Source organism: Uloborus diversus, chromosome 3 (assembly GCF_026930045.1).
Source record: "Uloborus diversus isolate 005 chromosome 3, Udiv.v.3.1, whole genome shotgun sequence".
Taxonomy (NCBI): Eukaryota; Metazoa; Arthropoda; class Arachnida; order Araneae; family Uloboridae; genus Uloborus; species Uloborus diversus.
In genome coordinates, this window is record NC_072733.1 from 147,597,635 (window position 1) to 147,613,818 (window position 16,184).

At 34.3% G+C, this 16,184-nt stretch overlaps 1 protein-coding gene across 1 annotated transcript; it reads left to right on the plus strand.

Annotated features, from left to right (window-relative positions):
* The first annotated feature begins 154 nt into the window (after positions 1-154).
* Positions 155-16,184, plus strand: LOC129218173 (uncharacterized). Its single transcript, XM_054852389.1, has 4 exons — positions 155-3,333; positions 6,991-7,171; positions 11,274-11,872; positions 15,710-16,184. Exons 1-4 carry the CDS (start codon positions 155-157, stop codon positions 15,720-15,722), a joined length of 3,972 nt encoding a protein of 1,323 aa, XP_054708364.1. The 3' UTR covers positions 15,723-16,184.

Sequence of the window (16,184 nt, forward strand, 5' to 3'; positions counted from 1 at the left end):
CTGCTTTTTAAAGATGCTATGTCTTCAAAAATGTTTTTAAAATGTTTTCACGTAGTAAAACAAGGAATTTGCGCTGATTTCAACTTTTATTAGCATGATATGAATCTTTACAGTATATGTTTCTTCTTTTTCTTTCAGAACTTTGATGTAATTCATGGGGAACTCTCACTCTCAATCTCTGACGCGTTTTGCTCCATCTGTTTTACATCCTAACAACAACAACAATAACAATAACCATAAGGAAGGTAAAAATCGCAAATCTCCCTCTGCCAAATTTGCCAGTCCTGAGAACCGTGTTTTGCCCATCGTTTCAAATGTTCCACAACGACTAAGAAGTACTGACAATGGAAATATTTTACAAAACGGCGGAACAATCAGTGGCAGAAAATCCGGTTCGATTCCTGTGTGCAAGAGTGAACCAGAATTTGTGCAACTTCTTCAGAAAAAATGCTCGGCCGTGCCATCCGCTCCTCAAAACACTTCATTTCAGACACTTTACGGTCATAGAAAATCTCATAGTGACCCGGACATTGTGAGAATGATGATGTGTGAGAACGAAAATGAATCTGATGAAGATGATGATACGGATGGTAGATGTGAAATTGAAGGCAGCTCGAATCAGCGAAGTATTATAGCTGTTAGCCCAAGCAAAGCAAAAATTAAATCTCGGAAAAAGAAAAGAGCTCCAGAACCACCGCAATCCAACACTTTGCCAAGAACATTAGCAAGAGTTCCTGTGTATTACAAAAATGAACATCATAGAAATAACCTTCATGCTCCTTTTCACGACTCCACTGATGTTGCACCACGCCGACCTTTACCACCGATTCCACCGGAAGAAATGCCTCCCCCTCCTCCTCCACCACCTCCCGATTACAATAGAAGCCCAGAGAATCTAGGAGTCTCGAAAAGTATGAGCAAAAATTATGAGAAAAATCGCAGGACTGTAGAAAAATGGAAATTTAGCAAACCAAATCAGGACGTAAACATTGAGAAAAATCAAAGGCAAAGAAGCAAATCATTGGATAGAACAGAAGAGCAGTGGCGGAGAGAGAATGAGGAATATAGAAGGGTAGAGAGGGTAGAGAAGTTCGAGAGAAACAACAGTTTGTGCAATGCTTATTCACAGAATCTGCCTCAAAGTTCTCCAGCGTGTAAAAAAGAACCTCCTAGAGATGCTGTTCTAAAAGAAGCAATAGTTGATGCAGCAAAAAGACGTGCAGAAAGAGTCGGCAGATCTCGGGAACACAGAAATCCGTCCTTTAAAACATCTATAGAAAATTCACAGAACTCAAATGGAATAAGGTATCCTATAGAACAAGGGCGTCATGAGTCACATATTGCGAATAATTCATCTCAGTACATTCATAAAAACACATATCAGTTAAAACAAAACGATGCATTAATACAACCGAACATTAAATATTCAAGAAACGAAACTAGAAATGAAGGAAACGATACAGAAAACAATTCTTCTTATAAGTTTACCAGAAACTACCCTATCCATAAAAAACTGTCAGATAACAGAAATGATTTCAAAGGTGAAACTTCTAAAAGAAATGAGGAGAATATTCATCGAGAAAACAAAATAAACAGCCGTGGGCATTTGGATATATTACCCTCAGTTCCAGTAATTCGGCAAAGCAAGTGGGATTCAATTGTTCCTGAGCCAATTCCACGAATGCGACCTGATGGTACGCCATCGAGTTCCTCAACATCAGAAGAAGAAATGGAGATAGATTTACAGCTACGGCCTACTCTTCCTAGAAGACCAATTGAACTTCCACGCTTTTCTCCAACAGACGTATGGAAATCTATTAATTTAGATTTCTTTAAGTCTCATCAACAACGCTCTGATGTTAGTAGTGATGATGGTGATGATATAATGGAGGAAAAAATTCATCGTATTAATAGACCTGTTGCACCGCGTCGACTAATCCACGATCGTAGCGGAGATTCTGGAATTTCACCAGATGCAGGAAGTCCTATGCTTCTAAATGAGAACTTTGATGTCCTTACTTCCAATCACAACATTTCGTGCAACACAACTAACTCGCCTGTATTACGCGAAGAAAGTACTGCTGCTTGGGTTCCGCAACATGATTTAGTTGATGATAGTGAATGTGGAAGTGACGACTCACCTGTAGAAAACAAACAGTCAGAAAACAATACCCAAGCTAAACTTTCTATGCCAAATTTAATGTTCCCATCACGTTCGCTTCCTAGGACTGACCAAAGAGCTGGGGCAGATGATCCGATCATTTCTGATAAAGACCGAACCCGCAGTAGAGGGAGGAGGAAAAAAAGTTATAAAAGCGCAGAAGGACAGCATTTCAACAGTTTGAGAAATTTAAAAAAAGCTTTAGGTTTACGAACAAAGCAGCCTCCTGTTGTCGACGATACGAAAGGATTAGACCCTAATTGGTCCCTTAGTCGAAGTCTTCCTAATTTTAACAACATTGCTGATGAAAATGCAGTTACTACTTTAAACAGTACAGCAGAAGTATCTTTATTAGACCAAGTGCGAAGGAGTAACTCTGAGTCGAGAGCAATGAATCAAGATCATTTAGGAAATAAACTAATTGGCTCTCGCAGCTCTCAAAATGTAAATTCAGAATGGAGGAAATCATTTCCTGGCCAGTCATCGGATGGACATGTAATATATCTTCCTGAATACAGTTCCAGAGCACTGCCATGCCAACATGCGTTCCCTGATGATCTTCATGTAACTACTGATAGTGAACTTATGATGCGAAAACCAGGAAGTCGGAAGAAGTTTTCATATCAAAGTACTGTACGACAAGAAGAAAAAAAGAAACTTGAAGAAAAACTCGCTAGAGAAGTTGAAGAACGAGAGAGAAAGAGACAGGAAGAAATAGAATGGATGAACAAAGTAGAAGATGAATTTCGGAAACAACGGGACAAGGAAAAAGTCAACATAAGGCATCAATTGCGGATTTTAAATTTGCAAGAAAAGTCTGTTAATAACGAACCGTATCAGAAAGATATTTTTAAGTCCAATGAGTACATGGATAGTAATACTAAAATTCAAAATCATGATCAAAGATCTTATGCAATTTCTTCTGATGAAAAAACATCACCTCTATTAAGGAACGGTCATGACAATAGTGATGTTGCCTATAATTGGAAGCCACCAACTGGTATGAAAAAGTGGCTAAGGAGACAGAATCGAGACTATCAGTGCTTGAGCCCGATCAGACCAGAACCTGAAGGGGGGAGATCGTCCAGTGATGATTGTAAACAAATGGATGGAAGAAAAGATAGCTCCGAACGGAAACAAATGCGAAATTCTAGCTACCAAAAAATTGAAAGGTAAGTATTTATGCATGCAAATTTTCTCTATTATGTGTTACTTTATTATGTACTGAAAAGGTTAAATTTTAAAGATATTATTTGCAAAGCAAAAGATATTAAATTGAAGAGCTTAATAGATGCAAATATTTAGTGCACCTTTAAGTGGAATAGAGATTTTGTTTAGTCATCACTGAACAATATATACGTACATCTCGTTAAGTTCATTCGCGTTGTGGATCGCATTCATTTATTCAACAAGAAACAAAACGTTTAATTTGTTGATAGTTGTCAAACGAAAACCCACAATAGCATAAAAAACAAAGAATGAAATAAACATGAAGCAACTCAAAAGTAATTTAATCAATAAAAGAGACTTTTTTTGCCTGTGATACAAAGCGTTTAAAATTTTTGGAACTCACTAGTTGCGTCTGAAATTTACATAACTCTAGAACCGTCAATGAAAAAATCATGTCAGTCCTACGAAAAATTTATCCACATTTTTTTTATTCAGTTTTGTTTTTTATGTTTCCTGAAAAATTTTAAAATATTTTCTTACTCGCTGTATTTTTTCTAATTTTAGGGCAAAAGTTTTATTTTTAGAGCAATTACTATTTTAGACAAGAAGTTTAATTTTGCATGGAGAAGTTAAATTTATTTTGGATTTGTTTAAAATTGCCTAAAAATATTTCAAAACACATATTTTTTGTACATACTCGATATCAGTTGTACTATCTGATAAAGACGGTTTGAAGCAATTCCATCAGAACAAATTAAAAGATTACGTTTACTCACACTGTCAATGGATAAACATCTTTTTTTTTTCTTTTTTGAAAAAGGAAAATGATTTCTAAGTTTAAAAAAATAAATAAATCAAATAAAACTTGGACCTTTAGTGTGCCGAAAAATATCTTTCGGATAAAAAAGAATTTGCTCGAATTGAACACTTTTACTCAAAATTGTAAAGGAATGAAAGATACACATTTACACATTAGGTGCGCACGTAGAAATACTCTTCTCCATCTCTTAAGGTTTTTTTTTACTGAAATAGTTTTTTTTTTAATTTTTGTTTTCAGCAATAAGTTCACGAGACTACTTCTGATGCTTTTAGTTTATTATTTATTAATTTTCATTACTACAATTATTATTATTTATTAGTTCTCTTTCTTTAATGTAGGCTGAAAAGATGTAATCGCTGCAATTGATTAAAAAAAAAAAGAGATTAGCATTAAAATGAAAATTTTTCCACACATGCGCTTTTTATGATATGTATCATTAAAGTATAAATTGTTCTTACAAAATAACATTTTATACAATGATTCTGAAACATTATCTTTTGCTCAAAACCATAAATATTGAATTTCCTCTTCTGTAATTACATGCAAACTGTTTTACTCTTTGTTGCAGTAGTGTGAAAGGCCCTGGTAACTTGATATTTATTTTTCTTGTGGTTAGCCCAGTGCTACTTTCAATGGGCGAAAACCTCTCTAACTTGACACACATTTGTAGGAACCCCTATAAGTCGGCATCCAATTGCTATTCTCTAGTCCAATTTTTGCTACCAACATTCTTTCACATTGACCTTTTCTCAGAATTTTACGTTGTGATTTCTTGGTCAGTTAATCCTTTTTTGTAAAGCTCTTCTAAAGAATTCCATCTTTTATCCTGGGGAGTCTGCATCCAAACACTCTGCTGTTAGTGCTATTCCAAAAGACTGGGAAAAGGTAGGATAAATCCAGGGGAGTCCTCTAGAGAAAGATTGCACCATGAGATGCTTTTTAAACAAGTGTGAGAAGGACTTTTTATCTGACTGATAAGAAGTTTTTATCTCTTTTCAAAAACTATGGATTTATTCCTTACGAGGTATTCAAATAGTGTTAGTGATTTTATTAAGTACTTTTCAAAAAAAAAAAAAAAAAAAGAAATTTCATTTACTAGAATTAATTTTCGTAATGTGAATATTAAGCATTGGTAAGTAAGTGATACAGAAACTCGTTAGGAATTAAAATTATGGAACCTCAGTAACCCGACATCCGCTTGAGTCGACATGTTTTCATGCTCTCTTGGGGTGTCGAGTTATCAAGGTTCCACTGTACATGAAAAAGTCTATTATTTTTTCTGATGCATAAGAGTAAGCTCTTGTAATTGAACTGCGTTACAAACATTTTAAACACATAATGATTGAATCATTTTGTACAACATTTCAGTTCAATTTGAGATAATTTTGCTTATTCAAAACTCAATAAATGGGGGGGGGGGAATAACTCTGTGGCCTCTGCAGAAAATGGTTCACCCACTGGCTGGTATAGAGGAGGCAAAACTGTTGATTTCTCTCCTTCCCGCTCCGGGCAAAATTTCGTTTTCCCTTTCTGTATTTCTAATCCACCGCATAACTTCATAAAAGAAACTTATAAAGCGGATCATGCGTGCTCAAGCATACGTCCCAAGATATAAGTACACCACAAATAATAAGTTGATCAAAAGTTTTTGATATTGTTTAGTTATAGTAGCGTTTCTATAAAGCAATTATCGAGTAATATCATGTTATCAATTTAGTAAAGGTGTCAGAAAAGACGCTTTCACTGTTCACTCAGCTACCTTTCACTGAGATTATATCGCACCCTCGCAAGGAAAGTGACACAACTCAAAAATTAAAAAAAAAAGTTCTAATTATTTTGTTTAAGATCTTAATTTAATATTCTTTCAACTCGTCCAAAGTTAGCTTACGTAACTAGTGTGTAGTGGCGTAAAAACGATATAATCAATAGTGACGAATTATTAAAATCTCATAGTTTAGATGAAATGTTTTCGAAATTCAAGTAGGGTAAGTCACTAGTAATAGACAAGAGTCCAATAACAGTCATTAATTTGGATGTAAATAATAAGCCTTTTAGTCGGGTAAAACTGATGTTGTTGTGGCCCATTAATACGGTGCAACCATTTATTGTTATTAGAGAGAATTTTATGAGCCGGTTGGTATTTACAAGGCAGTGGTGGAAGATTATGAACAGCTACCACGTGATCAGCCGGTGTTTCATGTTCATTTGAATATATTATGGCTTTAGTTCTAAAAATAAAAAAAAACTTTTGCACATTTTGAAGATAAAAGGAGAATTCTGTATATTACTCATCCTTTCCATATCCTGTCTTGTTACTGTGTATCATCAGATCGGTGTCTGATCTCCATCTGATTTTTCGGTGTCTGTTACTGGGGGTCAGAACTTTTTCCAAATTGAGCACATAAAAAGTGAATTAACTAATTCAGAGGATCCAGAAGCAGCCAAACGTTAGATGAGATGTACTTATAGTTGCATGAGAGAAAAATAATTTCAAAAATCTAAATACATTAAAGGGCTCAGAAAATTGAGTTAACCTGAGAGAGATGTCTTAAGCATGTCTGTGACTGGTGCCGTTACCCTATGCACTATTGATTTAGACAACGACAACTAAAAAGTAAACATTAAATCATAATTCTTTTGCTCATCGTATTGCAATATTTGAGACTAAATCACTTAAAACTACTATTGCGTAAAGCCTTGATTTTCTAAAAAAAAGTTTTTTTGAATTGTGTCACTTTCCTTGCCGATGTGTGCCGATATGTGGGTACCTGAGCAGGGAATTCCAATGAGCTTGTTCTAATTATTCAAAAAGATTTACTGATGATTTTGTTTATTTTAGGCCAAAGTGCAGTCATGGAAATGTTGCCCCATGCAATATTTGCAACAACTTTATAAACAAATCTAGCATTCCTAGAAATGATAATCCGAAAATATCACTTTCGTTAGATCCTAGACCGTCTACTCTTGCTTCGTCACCAGAAGCAGAGAAGGTGGATAAAAAGAGAAGTATGAAAGAGCAGGTTAGTATATCTTTGTTTGCTGAGTAATTAAATACAAATTTCTGTTTCGTAATGAATAATTAAGTGATCTAACGATAAATAATCTTGAATATAGGGCATTAAACGTATTTTCATTTACACCCAAATCGTTTTGTGCGGTGGATAGGGATTGCATAAAAAATCGCACAAAACTTCACGAGTAGTTATATAAAGTTGTTTTCGTAACACAGTTAAAAACATTTTTTATGCGGTGGATAGGGATCGCATAAAAAATATCACGTAGAAAACAACCCAAAAAGAACTAGGAATTGCTTTTTTAAACGAAATCAAAATAAACTAAGTGCTGATAATTTTTCCGAATAGTCAGATAAAATTTCTGAAGGAATATAAGAAGGAAAGTTTTGGGAGGTCACAGTGACCTTTCATCGGGGCGTCCCTGTGGTCACTAGAAGATACTACTTTGCGCTCGTTTTATAAATAATTTCGTCAGTTGAGTCCCAATCTAACTGAAATTTTCATTGAAAAAAAAAAAAAAAAAAGAAACCGACGCACACACAAAAGAAAAAAAAAGAAAAAAAAAAAACCCGCACAAATACCGGTTTGAATGTACACAAAAAAACTAACTTAACTGCAAACTAAAAAAGTAATTTTTACACTCGGGGAATGTATAACCAATATCAGCTTTGATACTGCCTTAATGCGATCAAATGTATTGAAACAATTGTAACATTCTTATTGCCCACGATTGCTACAGCAAGTTTAAAACTTAGCAGAAATGAAAAAAAAAAAAAATAGAATGTGTTAATCGTTATTTAAACATATGTGAGCTATGATTTTTTCGCTCTTTGATCAAAATAAAATTCAAATTTCCTAAAAAAAGGCCTAGAAATAGCTGCTTAATTATTTAGCTGTGCGCCTCTTGCTGCACAGAAGCTGACATCATTACAAATCTAATAAAATCCTCTTTATAAATTCGTTCATTTTCGAGTTGAAATAACTATATGTTAAGTATTTATTCTAAAATGGAAAGGAGAAAAATAATGCCAAATTTACAGAATATCAAATCTCTAATAGCTTCATCTGATGGCTTCTGCGTTTTTTGAACAACTTTCTACCCTCTTAAACTTTTTCTACGCGAAAAACGTTTTTTTTTTGGCCAAACACACCAAAAATTCGCCTGTTTCTTATAGAAGAGCGTGTTTTCGGTTTTAGGAATTCTTTGCCGTTCTTCTTTTCGCAGATTTTTTGCAGTAATTTAAGCTATTTTGTTTTAAAATAGTTATAGGTTAAGCATTTAAGCTAAAATATAAAAGGGAAAAATAATCACTAAGTTGAAAAAATTTCAAATGACTAATAGTTTAATCTGTTGCCTTTTGAGATTTTTTAACAACTTTCTACCCTCTTAAACCTTTTGTTGTCGTCAAACATTTTGAAATTCGCATGTTCCTCGTAGAAAAACGCGTTTTCGGCTCTGTAAATTATTTGCATTTGCCACAGAAGAATTTAAAAAAAATGTTTCTAAAAATAGATGAGTGCAAAACATTTAATGCCATTAATAGATGATAAACATAAATTATCTACATGATTACAGCTAAAAGTAAATAGTTCACGATAATTTCCCTTTGCTTGTGATTCAAGCTTCAGTGTTTCCGAACAGCACCTTTTTAGCAATTTCCTCAATTAAAATGTTCAACCTACGTGAGGAGCTATTTAATTAAAATTATATGTGAGATGAACACTTCAAAATATTTAGTTAGTGCTGTAAATAATTTTGAAGTTACACATTTTTTTGGTATGATGAATTTAAACTTTTAAAATCAGGTTTTAGTTCAAACCAAAGTTTTGGTTGACGTGACATAAATTGCAGCAATACGAATGGCTTTCTAATAGGACTAGAAAGTCATCCTCAGCTGAGTTTTCATCCGAACGCTCACATTTCTTTTTAGAAAAGAAGTTTCAGGGTTCCTTGTAAGTCCGAAACACATGTCTTCAGTAGTTGCAATTTTTGTGCATTCAAACGTTTGTAATTCGTTCGTTTAATTTTCAAGTTATTCAGCTCGACTATTTTGAAAATGTGGGTAAAATTAGATTGCAGTTAAGCTTTGATGATTTAGTAATTTTCCAATTTAGATTAGTTTTCACGCAAGTGAAAGCCGCTGGAGAAGAAAAAAAAACAGTAAAAAATTAATACATTAACATAAATTTAAATAATAAATAAATAAATTAAAAAAAAGTTAAACAAATAACCGCAAATAGTGCAACACTGTAAAATTAATTCAGAAACGTTCCTGGAAGATAATGGGCAGTTAATGTGCCCAATTTCTACCAGTAACATATCTTTCAAAGAAACAGGAAGTTTTCTGCTCAAAGTCAGTAATCTTCCTAAAATTATCCTGGAATATTTCTGAAGAATTCAGAAATCTTCCCGGTAAAAGCCAGTCATGTGTCTGGAACAAATCAAGAACCTCTAGAGAAAACTAAGGTAGGTTTAAAACAATAGCTTGGCACCTTCCTAATTTACCAGGTAAGTTTCTAAAGCATAATTGTAACCATGGCTAAATCTAAGACTGATTATCAAGTAAGTATCAAATATCTTACTTACCGACAATTCTTTCAAAGCTACGGAACTCAAAAACTTACATTTCGCTCCCATCGGGAACTTAGTCAGTCTGGACGTGCCATAATCGAGCTAAAGGCGATACACTTAATAAATAAGTTCAAATAGTCTTCAAACTGGTAAATGAAGCTATTTTTTACAACAGTAAGAAATCCACATTCTTGCAACATGAAACAATTCAGGAAATTTTTTGACAGAAAATTGATGAAAATGTGGGAATTCCTGGAACGTTGCCCGAAACAAATCTGGGACGTTTCGGATGTTTTTTAGTGAAATCTTTAACGTGACTCAGCATTGCTCGAAACAAAATTTCAGAAAAACCGATCTCTATCGATCAGATTTTTTTTTCTGAAGTAGGAGATGTCATTGATTAAAGGATTCCGAAATGGGGGGGGGGGACTGTTCTGTAAGGAAACCAAGCTTATAAACAACTAAAGCTAAATCATGTTTTATGATTGTTTTAAATTCGTATACCGAAACAAAAATTTACTTTTTTTTCCATATATTTGAATTTATTCTGCAGTTGTGTTTTTTCGACGTCCTGTATAACATTTATAAGGGTTGCTTAAATGGAAAGCGGCCGAGTTAAATAAATATAATAATTTTAATGTAAATCAAAAGAAATCGCCATGGGCGTTGAAACACAGGTCCTAGCGGTACGGCAGCAGATCGATGGTTTTAATGTTGAAAGATCGGGGCTGATTCTTGTACAAGTCCTGCACGGCCTCCTTCACTTCATCGTCTGAATGGAAAAGTTTGCCCTGTAATGCTCTCTGAAGTGGCCCAAAGATGTGGAAGTCACAGGGTGACAAGTCTGGACTATACGGGGGTTCTCCAAAACTCCCTAACGGAATTTGTTTAGGGTCGTTTGGGTTTCCTGGGAGATGTGTGGGCACGTTGTTTGTGGATGATAGTGCAAGCCGTTCCTTTACTCAGGTTGCGTTCGTCACTGATTTCACGGTTCTTAATCCTTTGATTAGCTCGGATAATTTCATTATCGAAGACAATGGAATCATTGGTGATCGCGATGTTTGCTTGGCCCGGTCTCGCCAGATCCCATATCGATCTGGACGCATCCATGAATAGCATGACTTTCCTTTTGTACCATTTCTTCTACTGTAAACAGGTTTCACCGTTGAACGGTATCTGAGATGCATACCTCATATCACCCTGTATATACTTGTGCAGTGGTGCTGTAATCGAATCATTCATTCTGACGTTATCGCACTTGTCCACTTTTCATTTAGGCAACCCTTATACTAGTTAAGCTATACTAATAGTTTATATTGGTTTACTCTTTATTGAGGAGGGGGGTTCTTGATTCTGGGGGGGGGGGGGCTTCGCGACATTTAGGAGGAATGCGCCCTTGCTCTTAATGGGGCACCCCTGCATATATGCAAAGAATTCTTCCGTAAATGAAAATTTTAAAATGATATTCAAACTTTTTAAAAAATGTCCCCTTACTTTGCCACTATTTACTGATTCAATTTTATTTTCTTAAACCAGCAGCGGCCAAAGCCTCCATCACCGGCGGAGAATGGGATAAATGGCAGAAATGGAAATCATTCCCCAGAATCAAATGACGGTCATTTTATCAGTGAATCTGTTGAAGAATACGAACTTCACACGAGATTATGTAGAACCAACAGTGGCCGGACTTTTGAATCACATTCATATTACGCACTGGAAAGAAGGAAAGATGACGCGCCAGATTACGAATGTTTGAGAAAACCACCCGCGGAAAACAACAAGCAAACCAATTACTTTTCCACTCGAAATTTCGAAAACGAACTTACAGAAAATGTTCGCAAAAAGGCAAGGGAGTTTGAGAAAAGAACGAGGAAGTATCAGCCCTGCGATTATGACAGTGATGAGAGCATTAATGACGGAAGAGATATTCGTCCTCAAAGATATAATGCAAGGAATCAAAAGAAGAAAGCTTCTGTGGAGTCTAGAGAACCTTCATTTTCTAGAAACCACCCTCATCGAAATGGCGCGAGATTGAAGCCACAAGTTAATGGCTACGTGGCAAATGGCAGGACGGCAGCGTATCCAAAGAATTCTAATAATCGCATCATTTTACCGCATCAGAGAATAACTAACGGGTAAGGATTTTAGAAATTTAATATACATAAATGCAAAACGTTAAGTTAAAAAACAAAAACTTATCTGGAACACCAACTTGTAATTTCAATTCAAAGAGCTGCTTTGACGATTCAGATAACTTACTTTTCAGCATAGTGAGAAAACTGCGCAGTACGAAAAAACTTTCTTACTGTACAGCTCATGTAATTGTCACATTTTAGCTCGGTCGTTAAAATTTGATATTAGGTTGATTGTAGGTAAATAGATTTAAAATAACACATCTAATTTGATAAAGCTTTATTTTTAAAAAAATAAGTAGTTTTGAAACTTACGTTTCTCACCAACAGAGTATTTACAGGTTTCGTAAGTCAATGCTTAGTCGGTGAAAAAGCAGTTGTGCCCCACGATTTTGATGCTCTGATACGAAAGAAGAAGTTTAGGATCAATCGCAACATTTAACTCCGGTGACTTATTTTGGCTCCTTATTCATAAAAACAAAACAATCGTTTTCTATCCATAATGTTTTCAAAACGGGATTCACAGCTTTTGATTTCCATGAGTAATTATATGCTAATAAGTGGTTACACTAACCCTGTTATGCAAGTAATTTTGCACATTCTTGCTCACCCTAAGGGAGTGTGTTTTCCAATCATTAGTTATTTCTTATGACAATATAGTTGAGTTAAATGAATTCTAATTCCCAAGAGCTCAGTTCCTATGCATTAATAAACTATAGACATTAATTATCGTTTTTTTAAAAAATAATAATAATGCTCTATTTTCTGTTAAAGGTCAGAGATGCTACGTTATATCAATTCATTCAATTTTCTAAAATTATTCTCCCAGTGTTTAAACAGCATTGATAAATCGCTGTGTTTTATGAAGATAAACATTTTACTGCTTTACATAATGCAGCATCATTAGCTCTTTCTTTTAAAGATGTACACTAAAAATATCGTTGTAGTTAAATTTTGAGCTTTAAATGTGTGATGCTTTCATTTCTAGTGATAAGGCTCACTAAGCTAGGTTCTGATATATTTTTTTTAATTCATTTTTAGAGTTGAATCCAAGAAATAATTTTTTTTTTTTTGGACGCCGTGTTTGAATTTTTGGATAATCTAAAATAATAAAGTTTTTAAGTAGTATGAAAGTCTTAATAGTATGAAATTTAGGTTTTTAAATGTTTATGTACTATATACTAGAGTGGTTTTAAAAAAAAAATTTTGGAAATTGTATTCTCCACAAGCCTTCCTTTTTTCATATGATAGTATACAACTAAGGAGGGGGGGGGGTCAGATGAATTGTGGTCAATATTTAGGGGTCGCGAATATTTAGCACCTAAAGAGGCTCATTTAGCACATCAAAAGAAGAGTTTTTATAAAAATACACGATATTTTGGCGAAAGAATTACTTATCATATAATTTAGTACAGAAATATCGTGGAAGAGGTAGGGTAGACCGGAGCACGTTTACGCGGATTTTTTTCAATGAATTTTCTTATTTTTATGTTTTAACTTAAAAAATTTTAGACATGGCGATTTTATGAAGCAGTTAATGGAGACAAAATTGGTATATTGCTGCTCAGTTTGTGTTTTTAACCGTTAAAAAAGATATTTTTGAGTCCAAGTCGGTTGCGTAAACGTGCCCCGGACACGGGGCACGTTTACGCATATTTATTTTGACACCTAACGTAGTTTCGAACATAACGTCTTACTATCGTTGAAATATAGCAAATTTATTACAGACTGAAGGGTATAAAGTAAAAGCTGAATAGGCATGAAGACAGCACTACATGATTGTAATCTATAAGATACGAATCTATAACTCAATTTAAAAATAAATGCTGATTTTCAAAACTAAAGAGCCTGAAAATACTAGAAAGGTTTGAGACAGTTCGGGGCGAAAAAAAGCGCCAGGGCACGTTTGGAAGTAAGACACAGTAAGAACGTGCGTGAAATTGCTCCGACGTCAACGCGTAAACTTGCCCCATCGCCAAGTATGGATTTATTTTTAACGTGAAAAAAAAAAAAAAATAACATTTCAGTTCATACAAATACAATTTTCATAAAAAAAGGATAAATGCTAATTTTGTGTATTTCTTCTTTCTTAACTAAGTATTATTTATTCACAATAAGCTTCAAAACCGTTCAAAACAAAACTTACTCAACTTGGTAAAAAACAGATTAATATTTCTGCATGCTAGACCGAAGCACGACTAAGACTCAAAAACTTACGCGAATATGTGCTAGAGAGCAGCATCAAGTTGTTATGACTGTTGGCTCTCCATTTATAATTCTTTTCGAAAAAGGGCCCTGCGTAAACGTTCCCCATGCGTAAATGTGCCCCGGTCTACCCTATGTAAAATTTACAAATTTCATAATACAAGTTTCTGAAATGCTAAGATTACTTACTACATTTTCCTTTTGTTTATTAAGATTTAATAACATTAATGGCCATCAGCGTCACCTTCAGGAGCGTTGAAAATTTTTCTCAGTGCAGTGAAACAAATACAAGAAAGTGTTCAAAACATCTTTCGATGACGCATTTGAGAACATTTTTTGAAAACTGACAAATGTCCCTTATTTTAGAACATTTTGTAGCACACTTTCTGGAATACTTCTGATAGCATATTAAGTACACTTCTTTGATTATACTAGTAGTTTTGTTCATGTTAATTTCATAGCAATCTGACGGGACAGCAGTCCACAGCCGCCGGAAAATTGGAAGATCTTCAACCAGGAAAGACCTCCCTCAGTTCTCAAATGTGTTACCAAGTTTAAACTTAACAAATATCCTAAGCGGGACACATTGGGAACAGATTCAAAGTGCATTTCAGTACACTTCTTTCTAACGAAGCACATTCGGGACAAATTTTAGTGCACATTCAGATAAATGGAACACATTTTCTGAATTAAAGTGTTCCAAATGTGTTTCCATTGTGTGCTGGTACTTTGAAGTGTAGAACCAGAATAGCTGGGCTCAGTGCCTGTTTCTGGTCATCAATTTTGTAGTTGTATTTGCATTATAATAGCAAAAGAGTTACGGGATAAGCGGGTAGAAAGGTCTTCATTTCTCGCACCAGTTTTCCAGTGGAAATTGCTGAAAATAAGTTCCTTATTTTCTGTTTGATTGTCGTTCCCGTTTAAAAGAAAAGACAGTTTTTTTTTTTTAAATGTGAAATCTTAGTCTTTAAACTGTTGCAATAAAATTCTTTTGGGCGATCTGATGCTTTGCTTTTTACTATTTTTTTAAAATTATTTTTAATATGTGGACCAAAGTTTACATTTTGAGAGTACGAAGTAAAATGTTCATAATATAACTCAAACATTCATTTAAAATAACATAACTATGCGTTTCATATTGCATTTATAAAGTAGCTCATTATTTTTCTTTTCCTTCTTAAGTAAAAAACCGGTCATCATGCACAGTTTTTTTTAGAGAGCAACGACCGTTTCTGATGTAACTCACTTACAGCAAGTATATCCCAAAATAAATGCATTCCAGTACGATGTATTGCATGTATTCTCGAATTTTACGAATACACCCTGTGTTAATGTGCTAAATCTTAAAATTAAAAATATCTCTGCGCAAGCATTGTTTAACTAGCAACGTTAAAGCCTTAATATAATAAATAACTCACCAAGACTTAAGTGTTGCCTGAATTCCTATCTCTAATTTCCACCCAGTGATTTGCATTTCATTTTCTGCTAAAAGATACACTTTAGTGCAACTGTAGTAAATATGAGTTAGGGATGTTCTTTATCTTAGTTCTTTTCGAAAATGCTCTCTATTAACTAAAATTATCTATACACATAATGTTCAACTAAATTTCTCACGTATTCCGTCTTCTTTTTCAGTGTTATTGCTTGAGAAACAACGAACATCAAAAAGAAGACAAAATAAATGTAACACGCTGGGAAATGATGACATTATTGTGTGCTTCGCAAGAAGAAATGGATGATGCAATGTGGTTTTAAGCTGCTAAAGTATGATTTCCAAAGCACTAAATCTGCGGTGGTGGAAATCAATGAAAACCCATCCAGTGTTTTCATTCATGGTGCATTTTTGAAACAATTAGGAAATATTAGGTTTCATTTTGTACTTAAACACAAATGTATTCTTCACTGAAATTTCCAATCACTGCCAAACGATCCCTCTACATAATACTAATCCAGAAAAGAGTGAGATTCATTGTATGAGATTAATATATTGCTTTATATATGTACAGATTGTATAACTTTCTGTTTCTAGGCTTTTGAGGAAAAAATGTGCAATTTAAAGCTTGCTTGTTTGTGTAAAGTATTGGAGCAAAATAAATTAATATATACATCA

Coding starts and splice junctions, on each gene's coding strand:
- LOC129218173 (XM_054852389.1), top strand. CDS start 155: ATGGGGAACTCTCACTCTCAATCTCTGACGCGTTTTGCTCCATCTGTT. Junction 3,334..6,990: donor AGCTACCAAAAAATTGAAAG/GTAAGTATTTAT, acceptor TGTTTATTTTAG/GCCAAAGTGCAGTCATGGAA. Junction 7,172..11,273: donor AGAGAAGTATGAAAGAGCAG/GTTAGTATATCT, acceptor TTCTTAAACCAG/CAGCGGCCAAAGCCTCCATC.